At 34.6% G+C, this 17,335-nt stretch overlaps 1 protein-coding gene across 2 annotated transcripts in view; it reads left to right on the forward strand.

Moving 5' to 3' along the window:
- LOC130051864 (uncharacterized) overlaps window positions 1-10,882 on the forward strand; it is a 47,476-nt gene extending 36,594 nt beyond the window's left edge. For both annotated transcript variants that reach the window (XM_056154832.1, XM_056154833.1), the window contains 2 exons: window positions 2,432-2,549; window positions 7,133-10,882. In XM_056154832.1, the coding sequence (XP_056010807.1) occupies window positions 2,432-2,549; window positions 7,133-7,362 (348 nt within the window). In that variant the 3' untranslated portion in view covers window positions 7,363-10,882. The remainder of the gene's footprint in view (window positions 1-2,431; window positions 2,550-7,132) is intronic.
- Window positions 10,883-17,335: the final 6,453 nt, after the last annotated feature.

Consider the following 17,335-nt stretch of genomic DNA (forward strand, 5'->3'; position numbering starts at 1 on the left):
GGTATTTCAAACCCGATCCAAATTTGTTGCTCCCGCATGGAAATTTAAAGTTTGTTTAGCTTTCTACAGGGTAACAGGCTGTGTCCATAATATCAAACTTGTGTCGAACACCTTTCTGGTCTAACCCGAAAAACTTTCCGTTGTAATACCAGGCACTCTGGATTTTCTCGTCGTTGTTGAGATCTCTTAGAAGTTGAGAGTTCATCTGTGTTAGATGATCAAACATCGTGAAGCATTTTTTGACTTCTTCCTTCGACCTGTTTCGAATAACTGTAATTTTTGATTCTGAGTTTTTGAATTTTGCAATTACTGGTCTGGTTTTTCCTTTCGCCCCTGGAATTCTGTGAATGCATTCATGGCTAAAATATCAGCGGGGTCGATAGTCATATCACATTCGCTGCTTCCTTCATTATGACGCACAGTTCTTCTCGAAGGTTTTCTTGTGGTTTCTCCTTCCACCTGAGAATACTGCTGGTTGTGATTAGCGAGGGTCAACACTGATTCCGTCAGGGATCGATATCTTTTCATCGTGCTCTGTAATGATCTTAATTCTGTAAGGTGTTCTTGAAACTTCTCTCTTATGTTTGTTAAGTCCATATTCACCCCATCTTCAATTTCTTTAGTTTTTGACACAAAAGTTTTTACTTTTTGGTCGACTCTATTTTCAAATTCGTCTTTCACCTGAGCTTTCACGCTTTCAATGACTTCTTTTGTTAGTGTCTCTTTAACGTCCGAGATGATTTCTTTTTTTATTTCCCCCTTCATTTCTGACATAATCACTGCAACTATGCTTTTGATATCGTCTTTCTCTACCATAGATTCCCTGATCTCTGTTAGGCTTTCATGAATTCTTTTTAACTCACCCGATATGTCGGGACCTGGAGACATGGGAGTCGTGGGTTCAGCGTCGGAACTACTAGTCCGTTGTTGTGGCCTTTTGTCCGAGACATTCGTACTTCTTAAAGTTCTCATAGATGATGGTACCGAATCTATCATTAGTTGACTCTGTACCAACATTTTCTCTAGAGATTTTCCGCTGCGATCTACTCGTTTCTCATTCTTTTTCTCTGTTTTCTCTTTCCCGTAATAGTTATTGGATTGCTGCAATTAATACACAGAGTAGGTACTGCTCACTTTGATATGGGAATCTATAATCAATTATCAGTGGGGATCAAACTAGTTCACAGTTCTACCTACAGGTAATTATTACAAGAAATAGTCTTGCTGCAATCATCTAATTTTAACTAAAAATTTATAACAGGATATATAAAGAAAACACAGAGGCCTAGCTATTATTGGAATTCCTCTTACCTATAAAAACTCTGTTTACGTCCATTGCTTATATTGTTAACGAATTCGTTTTGACGATTTTGAAAAGTAAAGTAGTAAATATATACATGTAATTTTAATTTTGATGTTTCTTAAGAATTTGAAGTCTATGGAAACACCCCAAAAATCATTTATCTATTGAAAATTATCATTAACAGTCATGGGTTAATTGTTTATTAACTACCGCTTATATCCATGGTGCAACAATATGACGTATTGATTGTATATATATTCATTCAATATGTGCATATCTGTTTATAACATTTCATACAGAAATTTGAAAGGGTCACTTGGATTAGCCAAGCACTGCAATTAACACCCTGGACAGCACACTGTCCGGTAAACTATAGAACTTATATTATATTCATTCAATATGTGCATATCTGTTTATAACATTTCATACAGAAATTTGAAAGGGTCACTTGGATTAGCCAAGCACCAATTAACACCCTGGACAGCACACTGTCAAGTAAACTATAGAACTTATATTATATTCATTCAATATGTGCATATCTGTTTATAACATTTCATGCAGAAATTTGAAAGGGTCACTTGGATTAGCCAAGCACCAATTAACACCCTGGACAGCACACTGTCAGGTAGACTATAGAACTTATATTATAAGGATTACTCATGTTTGTTAACAGCCGGTTTTGTGAGACTTTCTTTGTAAGGAAATGTTAAGGTTTCTGCAGGGACTTTGAAAATCGGCCGATATTCAGGGAGAACCGGTTTTCTGAGGGGCCGGTTTGGAGAAGTTTCACTGTACACAATAAAAGGTCTTTCTTTGTTGTTTCATGAAGGTAGCAATCATTGCAGAAAAAAATTACATAATTAACTCATGAGATAAGTACTAAAATATCATATGGTTGACCCATGCATTCGTTACGTCAAACGGAACAGCCAATGCACCCTTTGACCCTGATGACACTTCATATTTGGTAATAATCTGGTTCAAACTAGTTTGCATCAAAAATGCATTCATTGACGCAGATGTAAGCAATGTCAAGAGAAAAGATTCAGTGAATGTAAAGATACTATAATTATTGAGAATATTTATAAGAAATGATACTTTTACATTAATTTCTGACTTCTTTTACAGATATTTGTGGTATTTGTTGACTTCAATGAAAAGAATGAGATCCTAGAATCCGATGTCACCAGAAAGGGCAATCTTTTAATCAAAAGAGAAACAGTTCGTAGTTTGATGGATAGTTTTGGTAAGTTAATGCAGTAAAAAACACTTTGTAGTTTGATGGATAGTTTTGGTAAGTTAATGCATTAAAAAGCATTGAATGCCATGATAAGTGTCCAGTTCATTTTGAATATTTTTAATGCCCTCTTTGAAATAGAGGTGCATATATTGTTTTTGTCCATTAGTCAGTCTGTAGACCAAGTCTTTTCTGCTCAATATCTTTGCTTGACAAACACCAAACTTGGTACACAGGTACATCTTAAGGACAGACATGATTTTTCTCTGCTTTAAAGCAGAAATCCACTTTCTGGACTGAGAAAAATCCATTCTTTACATAAGGATTCCGCTTCCGGAAATTTCTGGAATATCCGGTTTTGATTTTTAATTTTACATAGCGGTCAGTATTTCTTCATTGTAGTCTTCTCGTTGATTGGTTGAATCATTACAATATCACCCAATCAGCAGAATGTACACTAATTGTTAACATGTGAGCCTTGCAAAAATCTCTGTAAAAGTGAATTTTTGGGATGAGAAATAAAATTTCTTGAAAATTTCATTTACACTGTATATTGTTTCATCAATTTATGAGCTAATAGGTGATTGGTGTTCAAAGTTTAACAAAGAATCTAAAAGAATCTATTTTAAATCTTGGTAAATAGGTTGTGAAATTAAATGTGTGCAATATCTTAATGTAGTGTAGACTCTGATTTGTTCAAATCTGACATTGGGTCCACAAGTAACCTGTATAGTTCAGGCATAATAATGAAGAATCTTATCAAGAAAAACCTGCAGCCTCTCGTTCTTAAGAACAAGCTGCGTTCTCAAAAATGGATTGCATTCTCAAAAACAGACTGCATTCTCAAGAGTGGGCTGCATGCTCATGTTCTGAAGAACGATCTGTGCACTCTTAAGAGCTGGCTGCATTCTCACATTCTCAAAAACTGGCATAATGTGAAAATTTGTCAAATCCTGGGCCCATATTCACAAAACATCTTACGACTAAGCTGAAAAAATAATTCTGATAATCAAACACCGATCACAAGGTCACAAGTATGCTATCAAGTTTTATAAACCACAGAGGTACTTAACTTATTAAGAAATCAGATTAAATGTATCTGGTCCATTTATCCCTAGCCAGGTTTAATATTTTGGATTCCTTGATTATGTTCAACACCTCAATAAAGACAAAGGTTAAGTTTTATAAATTTATTGATTTAAAGAATTAATTCATTGCTGTATTTTGACCAAGAATGTAAATGATAACAGACAACAAATAAATATTAAAAAGAACTAAATAAATGAATTTGAAGCTGTAAATGTAAATATCAAAAATATAGTTAAACTTTGATAAATAGTTTGAAACTTACTATGAAATACAAGTGTAAATAAGTTCAAAAAATAAAAGGGAGGAGAGTAAAGGGATCCAAAACAGTTAGTAGATAGTGAAACGTGCTCAGATTATTGAAGCCTTATTCGGAAAAAAGAGAGATCAGAGAAAGAGAGAGAGAGCAAACCTTTAGGCTCTTTGTCCCTTAATTGCCAAAGTGATCTGAATTTACAACTGAATGGGCTTTTATAATACCTATGACCAGTGAAAGTGACCATGGAAATTTATAAGACAGATTTTGATTTGCTAACAAAAATAACTTTAACCAATAGAAATTAACATACTTTAGGAAACATGACTAAAATGGGTGATTTCAAAACAACATACATGTGTAAAGCATGTGTTTACCAAATAGGGTGAACTAAGACTTATAATTATAGAGAAATGGGCATAATACCGTTATCTTCACCGCGGTGCAAATGATATTTGACGTTATTTTATGTAACGTCAACAACGTAAAGGGTGTGAAATAAAGGAGATTTCACGTGTTTTACCTGTTGTACCGGCTTCCTGTTTTATCTGTTTACTTTCTTATTCTTGAATTGCATCATGGGAAAAATGGATAATGCTAAAATGCGGTTGTAAACATATTGTGAAATTTGTTTATTGTGTCATGAAATTAAAGAATTATCTCTGATAACAATAAATGAATGGAATGGTGTCCTATAGAGACAAAAATCAGTATTAAACACAGTTTAGAAAAGGCTGAAAATAATCTGCACCGTGGTGCAAATAACGGGAGTATATATAGAGAGGCGGCATTCGTTATAACTTTAAGCTAAATAAGCGTCTGAAAGGGAAGTATTCCCGGGAAAAGGGTTTTCTTTGGGGGAGAGATATTAAAAAATGAGGTTTAGAATGTTTTGGGGGATGTGTCTAAATAAGACATTTTAAAAAGTTGAAACTAATCTGCACCGCGGTGCAAATAACGGGAGTATATATAGAGTGATGAGACTAGTGTTTAAAAGGCTGAAAATAATCAGCACCGCGATGCAAATAACGGGAGTATATATAGAGAGGCGGCATTTGTTATAACAAGCTAAATAAGCGTCTGGAAGGGAAATATTCCCGGGAAAAGGGTTTTCTTTGGGGGAGAGATATTAAAAAATGGGATTTAGAATGTTTTGGGGGAATGTGTCTAAATAAGACATTTTAAAAAGTTGAAACTAATCTGCACCGCGGTGCAAATAACGGGAGTATATATAGAGTGACGAGACTAGTGTTTAAAAGGCTGAAAATAATCAGCACTGCGGTGCAAATAACGGGAGTATATATAGAGTGACGAGACTAGTATTTAAAAGGCTCAAAAATAATTAGCACCGTGGTGCAAATAACGGGAGTATATATAGAGAGGTGACATTCGTTATAACAAGCTGAATAAACGTCTGAAAGGGAAATATTCCCGGGAAAAGGGTTTCTTTGGGGGAGAGATATTAAAAAATGGGGTTTAGAATGTTTTGGGGGATGTGTCTAAGTAAGACATTTTAAAAGACTGAAAATAATCAGATCACTGAAAAAGGGAATAAGCTGCAAACAAATCAATATATTTATTTTTCAAGAACATACAAATGGTTGTTTATTCCGTAAGATACAGCAAAACAGATAACTAAATAAGCTGCAAATGAATTAATATCTTCATTTTTCAAGGAACTATGTATGGTTTTTTATTTCGAAAGATAGAGGAAAACAGATCACTGCATGAAAACGGAATAAGCTGCAAAAGAATTAATTTATTTTTCAAGGAATTACGAATGGCTGTTTATCCGCACGGTTCTCTGAAAACGGAATAAGCTGTATTTCAATTGAGATGTTTTTCAAGGAATTACAAACAGCTGTTTATTCCGTAAGGTACAGCTAGAAAGACAGATCATTGAAAACGGAATAAGCTGCAAATGAATGAATATATTTTTCAATGAATTACGAATAGGTGTTTATTCCGTAAGGAACAGGAAAAGAGATCAACTATAATCTGATGGGTAATATATATAAGAACAATTAACATCAACAACGTCAAATAACGTCAAATATTATTTGCACCACGGTGCAGATAACGGTATTATGCCGAGAAATGCAGTAGACTTTAATGGAATGAAGGTAAAAGTAATTTGATATTTAAGGACTATGAATTATATTGAGTGGAAAAGAATGCAATAAAAATCAAAACTGTCACACAAGAAATGAAAAATTAGAAAATTACAGTGTTCGTAAATTTTGATCTTAGTCATAAGATATTTTGTGAGTAAGGGCCCTGGTCACTAAGGACAGGATCTGGGTATGCTATAAACAGTCTACCATTTCAATTTCATCGGAATATGATACGGGAGAAATATTTTACCAGCTGACCATGGCAGACTGGGATATATAGCTAGAGTCCATAGTTATTTCCAGATATCCTTCTCTCAAGAACAAGGCTGCATTCATTTCAAGGTTTACACACGTGAAATATACATGTTATACTGAATTAGGTCACCTGAGTCGCTCGGTTGATTTATATGTATTGTCGTTGGTCTTTGTCCTTCATCGTCCATTAACAATATTACATTTTTAACTTCTTGAAAACTACAAGGCCAATTGTCACCATTTTTGGTGTGAAGCTTCTTTAGGATGAGAGGAATGTAAATTGTGAAATTTTGATTTTAGCTTCCCCAGGACCTCATGGGTGCAAAGCTTAAAAAAAAAAAAAAAAAAAAAAATGCCAAATTTTCAAAAATCTTCTCTACTCCCAGACATGTGAGAGAAAAACCAATTGCATGGTAATGATGTCCATGAAGCCCTTTACCAAAATTGTAAAATTCATGCCCCCTTGGTCAGGGGTTCAGTCTCGAGAATAGGGCCATGTAGTAAACATATATTAAATCTTAGACAATCTTCTTCTCTACTCTTAGACATGTGTGAGAAAAACTAAATGGCATTGCATGGTTATGATATCCATGAAGGCCTCTACCTAAATTGTGAAAATTAAGGCCCCTGGGTTAGGAGATTAAACCCTATGGTTGGGCCAATATTTAAATCTTAGAAAGTCTTCTTTACTATCGGACCTGTCCAGATGGATCTTGGATGTTCTAAATTCACGTATTGAACCGATCCAGAATTTGTCCTTATTCACTGTGGCTGATGGACCTCTCATTGATGTAGAGTTTGCATGTGAACAAAGAAACAACGAGAAGTTGAAACATTTAGTTGTGTGTGTTCACTGTGTGGTTCTATTCTGACTTTTCTAGCTCTAGTGATCCTTGTCTACTGCCTGGAAGCCTCATCGGAGAAGCTGGCCTTTGGAGATCGCTACGCTCATAAGCTGCACAATAAAGTGACATCAGTGGATGAGCTGCGGATGTTGAGTGACAAGCATTGTATGTACAGTGTGTATAAAAAATTTAATGAATTCCAATTAGGTTCTCTGAAACAGACAATGCAGGAATATTTACAAGAAATTAAAGAAATTGTAAGTTGATAAATATTTTACATCACATGAAAGTGCTCTGCATGCAGAGCTTCAAGGCAGCACTGTATAAATGTATTGAAAAGATTTTAATTTTTTCTCCAGTGTTTTGATTTTTTTTATAGTATGCAAATCAAAACACTGTTACTACTGTGACTTTTTCGCAAATGTTTCTTCTCTTTCCCTCAAATTTTGATCTTTTATACGAATTTTATAGATTTTATAGATTTTCAATTTATACCCAAAACTGTGTTGATAATCTTGATAACCAGTGTTCCTATACATACAGATTGATATGGATTCGCCATGGTGTTCTTTTTCCCCGGTAAGTTTTTGAGGGCTTTCATAAAGTTTGGCAGCTGGTGTTTTGTTCGGTTCAATTCTCAAAATCACCACCCGTTCAAAGCTGAAATTTCTCCGAAAATGATGCAATATTTGTATTTTTGATTGTCAGACTTGTTTTTGATTTTTGTGTGTGTTTAGCCATCTTAATATGTAAAGCTTTTCATTTGCTGTGAGGAAGGAACAGGTTATCCCAAAAATTTGACAATCTTATTGTTCGTGTTGTTGGTTATTTTAGTGTGTGTTGTAAATTTACAACTAGAAGTGTAAACAGCAGATACCCTGCAGTATTTATCTGGTGGTTGACTGGTTACTGGGGAGACATCATCTGAATCAACATCAAAATTCAAATAAGATTCGAAAAAAAATAATCTCTATGTTCGTTCATCCAAACCTTTAACACTGATGCAAGTTTGTGTCAAGGTGACCTTGATTGACAGTTTTAACTGAGGCCCAAATTCACATCTAGACTTTACCATCAATACTACACTGTGACATTGATGATGAGACAGAAAATTCCTTTTGTTATAACCAGTACCTCCTTACTATCGACTTTCTAACATCTAGTTTTGAGTAGACTTGTGAAGTGAGGTTACTTTTTGTTCGTATGTAAGACTTTAAGGGTGTAGTAGGGAAGTATTAGATTTTTGATTTATACCCCAAAATGTGTTCATAACCTTATTAAACAGTGTTACTGTGGTAAGAAATAAAATTCATTTTCGAAAATACATGGGAGATGAACTGTGATGCTGTACACCAGAGGTAAAAGAGAAAACTGTGCTGGTGTAAAGCATTGCTGTTCATACCCTCATGTATTTTCAAAATGAAATTCATTTTTTATATTTACATTTTACTTTCATTTGTGTTGGAATATTCCTTGCCGTTAAATTAGTCGGACTGTATTTTTCAAGATTCATATGTATACACACATTGTTCACATTCATGAGAAGATGGCTATCATTTCATGGGGAGGGGGGGGGGGGATGGAAATGGAAATATATCGGTATTTGAATATTTATGTATGCTTGATTAACATGGTTTGTGAATGTTTTGAAATGTGGTACAATTTTAAACTTTTCATTGCACTGAGCTAAAAATTCTACAGGCAGATTTTATTGTATATAAATATTCATTACATGATCTGCTATTATTTTTTTGTTGGTTTTTTTTTATTTAATGAAACTTAATATCCATGTGCAATAAAAGTAGAATTTGTTTTTTAAAGTATGTACAAATGTATCACTGCCATCCTTATGTTCATTTGATATTTTTTTATTTAATGAAATTAGATATGTGCAATTGAAGTAAAAGGTAAACTTGTACACTGTATAAATATATCTGCTTCTCTGAATGTGTGACTGCTTTTGTTTTGAAAATTTTGATTTTGTAGTTGTGAATAGGTTTGATCACATTTTTTTATCTTTCAATACACACTGTATATAGAGCAGGTGTTCATGTTTATGGCTATTTATGTAGTAAACAAAGCATTTTATATATTTAACAAAGTACGGTTTGAAGGTTGGTTTCATTTTTAAAACATTTAAAGAGAATATGACATTAAGTGCCTCTTTGTGATCCTATACTTACCCAGTGGTATAAAACCATTGCTGGCTACAAATTCAGGATTTACATGTACAACACTGACACCCCCACCCCACCCTACTATGGAATCAAATACTGCTGTTCAAAATATGGATTTCATTTTGATATTTGATTTAATTTATTTCATTCTCACCTTTACAACTTGCTTAAGTATTGTATTCAAAGAAAATATTTTTTCCTATATGAATTTATGATTTTTATTTTTATTTTTTAGATTCGATTCAAAATTGCTTAAATTTACAGTCAGTGTATTAAGATTATGCATTTAGAAGACAAAAATATTGAAGTGAATGATAAAGGATATAGTTCTTGTCATGCCCAGGGGTATAATTGTAGGAATTACAATGTGCAACCCACCATTTGTCCTTTAACATTTGTCTGGGTCATGGATATGTAATTGACAGATACTAGAAACTCGTGCATGGTACAAAGCATGCACATGCTGTGTCACGATCTGAACCAAGGTCCTGCATATAAGAATTGCAAGGTCTGTATCCACTCTCTGTATTGTAATAAACAGACACTATAGTACAGGATACATACACATGAACCAATGTCATGATGTGAGGGAGAATGATAAGATCTGCCAGATTTTGAATATAAAGTGAGGCGGGGTTATTGGTCTTGTTAAGACAGATCTAGTGCATTTTATTTCGGTAGTACTTTTTGAGAACTGTTTCGTATATTTTGTTGATTTTCTAATAATGTTAGTTTAAACAATATTTTATTCAATGAATTAGGCAACAGGCGTAGACCATAAATACCCTCTCCTTACAAAGTCCAGGCAATAGTATAGATATTATGTGTAATTGATTACTTTATAAGGTTAGATATATTAATGCATTTATGAGTCAAATTATAAAGAAAGGAAAAGAATGAAGTAAATTAGAATATTTATTACAGATTGGCAAGAGAGAGAACTATCTCATTGATTGATTCAGCAAAAAATGAGTGTATACAAAAATACAAGTCGGTTGATGAAAATAGATAAAAACAATATTTGTCAAATGATTCAAAATCTATACAATTGTAAATATAATATTCAAAAGCGTGTCGTTAAACTTGATATATATAGATGTACAAGATAATTTGATTTTTCATGTTACCACAAGGGGTTTCCCTTTAATTATATATTCAAGTTGAACGGTACATTTACTTTAGCTTAGCAAGGTTTCTTATTAGTTGAGATCTCTGGAGGAAGAACTGAGAGCATATCATATGGTAGTGTTCATTATCTTCCTATCTTATAATAGTGTTTCATGAGCTGGCTGATGGAATCGAGGGGAAGTAATTAACTTTAACATTCTGGATTAATTATCAGCGCTTCACATGCCAATCAGCAGTAGAATTGACAGTCCTGCATTCCTTTATTGTACACTTGTGAGTTTGTCATTGCAATACTACCACCCCCCACCACCCACCATCACCCCCAAGGCACTCTGTTGCAACCGTCCTTTGTTAAATGTTTTAATCAATAATGTATTCAAAATTATAGTGGCAGCAAGATATGTTTATGCTTTTCATGTTAGATGATTAACAAGAAATGTTTAGTTGGTTTTTTTTATATTAAACAATCATCAATAAATGCTTTGGACTTTTGAAATGTCTACTCAGTTAAACAATTAAAGAAATTGTTTTCACAACATTACATGAACTATTGAGTTACATCCTCTGTGTGTGGACTTTTATTACCGGGCCTATTTTAAAGTTAGCTCATTCTAATATATAGTTCCTGGTAGTAACAGGTAAAACTGTAAATTCAATGCTTACGAAATGTATATTTCACAAAATGTTGTGTATGTATATATATATATATATATATATATATAAATATATATATATATATATATATATATATATATATAAAAGCACAAAAACCCAACAACACCCTACTTTCTTAAAGTGTCGGATCTGAGAAGATACAAGGCCAGTAAAGAAATTTATAAAAGCACTGAAAAGGCCATGACACTGTGGGTTATTTAAAACTCAAATTTTCGACGCAACCCGCGTCTTTATCAAGAGACATATATTACATAAACAAATAACAAGCAAAAACGACAAGTATCGATAAACTACATTGGTGACAAGAGTGATACACTATTGTACTGGGTGATAAAAATGGTGGTGGTTTCGTTGTAAAGCGTGTTTACTGACTATGGTTTAGAGAGTTTGTACCATGGTCGGGTCGGGATGAAAATAAAATTATTCTTGAAAAATTACAGAAATCAGATAAATTTAGAGGGAAAACTTACAAAACAATGTGATTATGGAATAAAATGGTGGGAAGATAATGATATGGAGTGATTAAGATCAAAACAATATTAGGTAGTCCGTACCATTGATGATTCGGATATGGTGAACAGCGAAAAAATTATGTTAGAACATCATAAGAAATCATTACAATTATGAAATTATATAGCTCTTTCTCTCTCTCTCTCCCTCTCATTTTTAAAATTTTGAAATAAAAAAAAAGGGGGGGGGATGATAATAAGGAAAAAAATGTATTGACCTTGAAGACTAGTATTTTATTAATATATCATCTTAAGACCTCTAAACTATGGTAAAACATTCTAAATCAACATAAATTCGGATTCGCATAGCTCTTTATGTTGCGATATCAGAATTTCTAGAATGCGGCTTCAATTTGTCTGACCTTGAAAAATATATTACCTTGAAAAATAATACTGAATCTTTTTCCTTAGACTTCTCTCCCATTCGCCTATTCGATTGTTGATTTTAATGCTAGATCAGTGTCCTTTGATTTACTTTGTTTGTTGTTTAATCGAGTTCTTCTGGCAATCATTATTTTTCGCTGTTCACCATATCCGAATCATCAATGGTACGGACTACCTAATATTGTTTTGAACTTAATCACTCCATATCATTATCTTCCCACCATTTTATTCCATAATCACATTGTTTTGTAAGTTTTCTCTCTAAATTTATCTGATTTCTGTAATTTTTCAAGAATAATTTTATTTTCATCCCGACCCGACCATGGTACAAACTCTCTAAACCATAGTCAGTAAACACGCTTTACAACGAAACCACCACCATTTTTATCACCCAGTACAATAGTGTATCACTCTTGTCACCAATGTAGTTTATCGATACTTGTCGTTTTTGCGTGTTATTTGTTTATGTAATATATGTCTCTTGATAAAGACGCGGGTTGCGTCGAAAATTTGAGTTTTATATAACCAACAGTGTCGTGGCCTTTTCAGTGCTTTTATATATATATATATATATATATATATATATATATATATTATTCAATAAAAAAAAGCAGGAAAATATACAGTTCCAAAATATATTTAAATCACTAGCGCTAGTGATTTAAATATATTTTGGAACTGTATATTTTCCTGCTTTTTTTATTGAATTATTTTGACTGTGTGATATCAACTCTTTCTATTTGGATATATATATATAATCCAAATAGAAAGAACAACATTCTGTGAAATATACATATATATATATATGGACATTGTTATTATAGCGAGGAAGGGGGAGGGTTTTTAGCTTACCTGAGCTAAAATCTCAAGTGAGCTTTTCTGATCACCCGTATTCCGGCGTCCGTCCGTCTGTAAATTTTTACAGTTTTGACTTCTCAAAAACCACCAGACCAATTTCAACCAAAGTTGGCACAAAGCATCCTTAGGTAAAGGGAATTCTAATTTTTTTTAAAATAAAGGGCCAGGCCACCTTCCAAGGGGAAATAATCAAGAAAAGGTAAAAATAGGGTAGGGTCATTAAAAAATCTTCTTCTCAAGAACCACTAAGCCAGAAAGCTGAGATTTACATGAAAGCTTCCTGATATAGTACAGATTTTAAATTGTTAACATCATGGCCCCCGGGGGTCGGATGGGGTCACAATACGGGATCAAAGTTTTACATACATATATATAGGAAAAATCTTCTTCTCAAGAACCACTGAGCCAGAAAAGCTAAGATTTACATGGAAGCTTTCTGATATAGTGCAAATTCAAGTTTGTTAAAATCCTGGCCCCCGGGGGTAGGATGGGGCCACAAGGGGGGTCAAAGTTTTACATACAAATATATAGGAAAAATCTTCTCAAGAACCACTGAGCCAGAAAAGCTGAGATTTATATGAAAGCTTCCTGATATAGTGCAGATTTTAAATTGTTAAAATCATGGCCCCCGGGGGTCGGATGGGGTCACAATAGGGGATCAAAGTTTTACATAAAAGTATATAGGAAAAATCTTCTCAAGAACCACTGAGCCAGAAAAGCTGAGGTTTACATGAAAGCTTTCTGATATAGTGCAGATTCTAAATTGTTAAAATGATGGCCCTCGGGGGTCGGATGGGGCCACAATAGGGGATCAAAGTTTTACATACAAATATACATCTATAGGAAAAATCTTTAAAAATCTTCTTCTCAAGAACCACTGAGCCAGAAAAGCTGAGATTTACATGAAAGCTTTCTGATATAGTGCAGATTCTAAATTGTTAAAATGATGGCCCCCGGGGGTCGGATGGGGCCACAATAGGGGATCAAAGTTTTACATACAAATATATCGGAAAAATCTTCTCAAGAACCACTAAGCCAGAAAGCCGAGATTTACATGAAAGCTTCCTGATATAGTACAGATTCTAAATTGTTAACATCATGGTCCCCGGGGGTCAGATGGGGCCACAATACGGGATCAAAGTTTTACATACATATATATAGGAAAAATCTTTAAAAATCTTGTTCTCAAGAACCACTGAGCCAGAAAAGCTGAAATTTATATCAAAGCCTTCTGACATAGTGTAGATTCTAAATTGTTAAAATCATGGCCCTCGGGGGTCGGATGGGGCCACAATAGAGGATCAAAGTTTTACATACAAATATATAGGGAAAATCTTCTTCTCAAGAACCACTGAGCCAGAAAAGCTGAGATTTACATGAAAGCTTCCTGATATAGTACATATTCTTAATTGTTAACATCATGGCCCCCGGGGGTCGGATGGGGCCACAATAGGGGATCAAAGTTTTACATACAAATATATAGGAATTTTTTTTTAAAATCTTCTTCTCAAGAACCACTGAGCCAGAAAAGCTGAGATTTATATGAAAGCCTTCAGACATAGTGCAGATTCTAAATTGTTAAAATCATGGCCCTCGGGGGTCGGATGGGGCCACAATAGAGGATCAAAGTTTTACATACAAATATATAGGAAAAATCTTCTTCTCAAGAACCACTAAGCCAGAAAGCTGAGATTTACATGAAAGCTTCCTGATATAGTACAGATTCTAAATTGTTAACATCATGGCCCCCGGGGGTCGGATGGGGCCACAATAGGGGATCAAAGTTTTACATACAAATATATAGGAATTTTTTTTTTGAAATCTTCTCAAGAACCACTGAGCCAGAAAAGCTGAAATTTATATGAAAGCCTTCTGACATAGTGCAGATTCTAAATTGTTAAAATCATGGCCCTCGGGGGTAGGATGGGGCCACAATAGAGGATCAAAGTTTTACATACAAATATATAGGAAAAATCTTCTTCTCAAGAACCACTAAGCCAGAAAGCTGAGATTTACATGAAAGCTTCCTGATATAGTACAGATTCTAAGTTGTTAACATCATGGCCCCCGGGGGTCGGATGGGGCCACAATACGGGATCAAAGTTTTACATACATATATATAGGAAAAATCTTTAAAAATCTTCTTCTCAAGAACCACTGAGCCAGAAAAGCTGAGATTTACATGGAAGCTTTCTGATATAGTGCAAATTCAAGTTTGTTAAAATCCTGGCCCCCGGGGGTAGGATGGGGCCACAAGGGGGGTCAAAGTTTTACATATAAATATATCGGAAAAATCTTTAAAAATCTTCTTCTGAAGAACCACTGAGCCAGAAAAGCTGAGATTTATATGAAAGCTTTCTGATATAGTGCAGATTCAGGTTTGTTGATATTATGGTCCGCGGGGGTCGGATGGGGCAACAATAGGGGATCAAAGTTTTACATACAAATATATAGGGAAAATCTTTAAAAATCTTCTTTTCAAGAAGCGCTAAGCCAGAAAAGCTTATATTTACTTGAAAGTTTTTTGACGTAATACAGATTCTAAATTGTTAAAATGATGGCCCCCGGGGGTCGGATGGGGCCACAATAGGGGATCAAAGTTTTACATACAAATATATAGGGACATTCTTTAAAAATCTTCTCAAGAACCACTGAGCCAGAAACGCTGGTATATACATGAAAGCTTCCTGATACAGTGCAAATTCAAGTTTGTTAAAATGATGGCCCCCGGGGGTAGGATGGGGCCACAATAGGGGTTCAAAGATTTACATACAAATATATAGAGAAAATCTTCTCAAGAACCACAGCCAGAAAAGCTGATATTTACATGAAAAGTTTCCTAACATAGAGCAGAGTTAAGTTTGATCAAATAATGGCCCCCTGTGGTAGGATGGGGCCACAAGGGGAGAATAAAGTTTTACATAGAAATATATAGGAAAAATCTTCTTCTCAAGAACAATTGAGCCAAAGAAGTTCACATTTACACGAAAGCTTTCTGACATAGTGTAGATTCAAGTTTGCAAAAACTATGGTCTCCAGGGGTAGGTTGGGGCCTTAATAAGGACTAAGGTTTTACATGCAAATATATATAGAAAGTCTCCTGATATGGACCAAGGTGACTCAGGTGAGCGATGTGGCCCATGGGCCTCTTGATTTGAATCAGTTGGAAATCGAACCCGGGACCCGTGAATTAGCTAACCGCTGAGTTACGTGGACCGATATGCAAAGTATGGTGATACTACAATATAAAATTTAAAACTATTTCGAAAATGAAATCCTTTCATATCGAGGAGATAATGGACAGTTTAAGAAAAAATGGCAGAAACGATGAACGTAAATTTGAAATTAATATCTATTTCTAAAAAAAGCTTGGATTTTGGGCATGTCCTTGTTCAAACAATGAGTCCCAAGATAAGTGTCGGATCATGACAGGTTCAAAAGTCGGATGGGTAGTTTTTAAAATCCTTTTTCAAAGTTTCCACAAAGCTACGATTAGTACAAAAGATTTGGGAGACAGCCATCCTGGCTACTGAATATTTTTTGCATGAAAGTAACGAATGGTGATCAACCTCAATACCATAAAGAATACGAAATTGAGAGTAGGACAGATATGGATCCCAGGACACACCAGATATGGGATCAGGTGCCTAGGAGGAGTAAGCATCCCTGTCAACCGGTCACACCCACCATTAACTCCATAACTTGCAATTGCCGCGCAAACGTATTACTCCGTAGTCAACTTCAGTATAGGTATAAAGAACTGACAAATTTAATTGTATTGGTCATAGAACTAATGAAATGCTGAATGTATACGAGACTTGAAATCCCGGTACGTGTTACATCAACCGATTTGACATTTTTTGTTTTGCGTATCATTCGAGATTTTGGGTCCTTATACGGGGACGTCACTTGTTGGTGTAGTGCCTCAAAATTTTACCTGTGCATGACGATCACAGATGTAAGAATGAAAGCGTAGCGTATCCTCAATTTTAAGGTCATTCGAAAGACCCTTGACTTTTCTGATACCCCGGGTAGATAAAATATGATAAAAAATTTTCGGGAAGGAAAGCTAATAATGGGAGGGGGGGGGGGCTAACTAGTTTGATGTGGCTGCCAGGATCTGAATTATCGCTTCTGGTATTTACATGTATTTACAGTCAAACCTCGTTATCTCGAAGTTAATGGGACCGAGAAAAAATCTTGGGAGATATCCCAGAATTCGAGATATTGAGTGTAAAATGCATAAAGAATAAGTGATTTGGACTTCCGAATCACTTCGGTGTATATCCATGGTATTCAAGATACCGGTGTTCGACATACCACATTTCAACTGTATGTATTAAAAAAGATATGCTGAGTGTTATCTTCCTTGTAATTCTCACAAAGTACGTGCAACCATAGAGAAAAGAAGCAACAATTTTTATGATTTTAATGAAACCTTTACATTCAAAACATCAAAAGGAAAAATATGCGATATCGAAAATAGAAAATGACAGCAGAGCAGTTCA

The sequence above is a fragment of the Ostrea edulis genome, chromosome 2 (assembly GCF_947568905.1).
Source record: "Ostrea edulis chromosome 2, xbOstEdul1.1, whole genome shotgun sequence".
Lineage (NCBI taxonomy): Eukaryota > Metazoa > Mollusca > Bivalvia > Ostreida > Ostreidae > Ostrea > Ostrea edulis.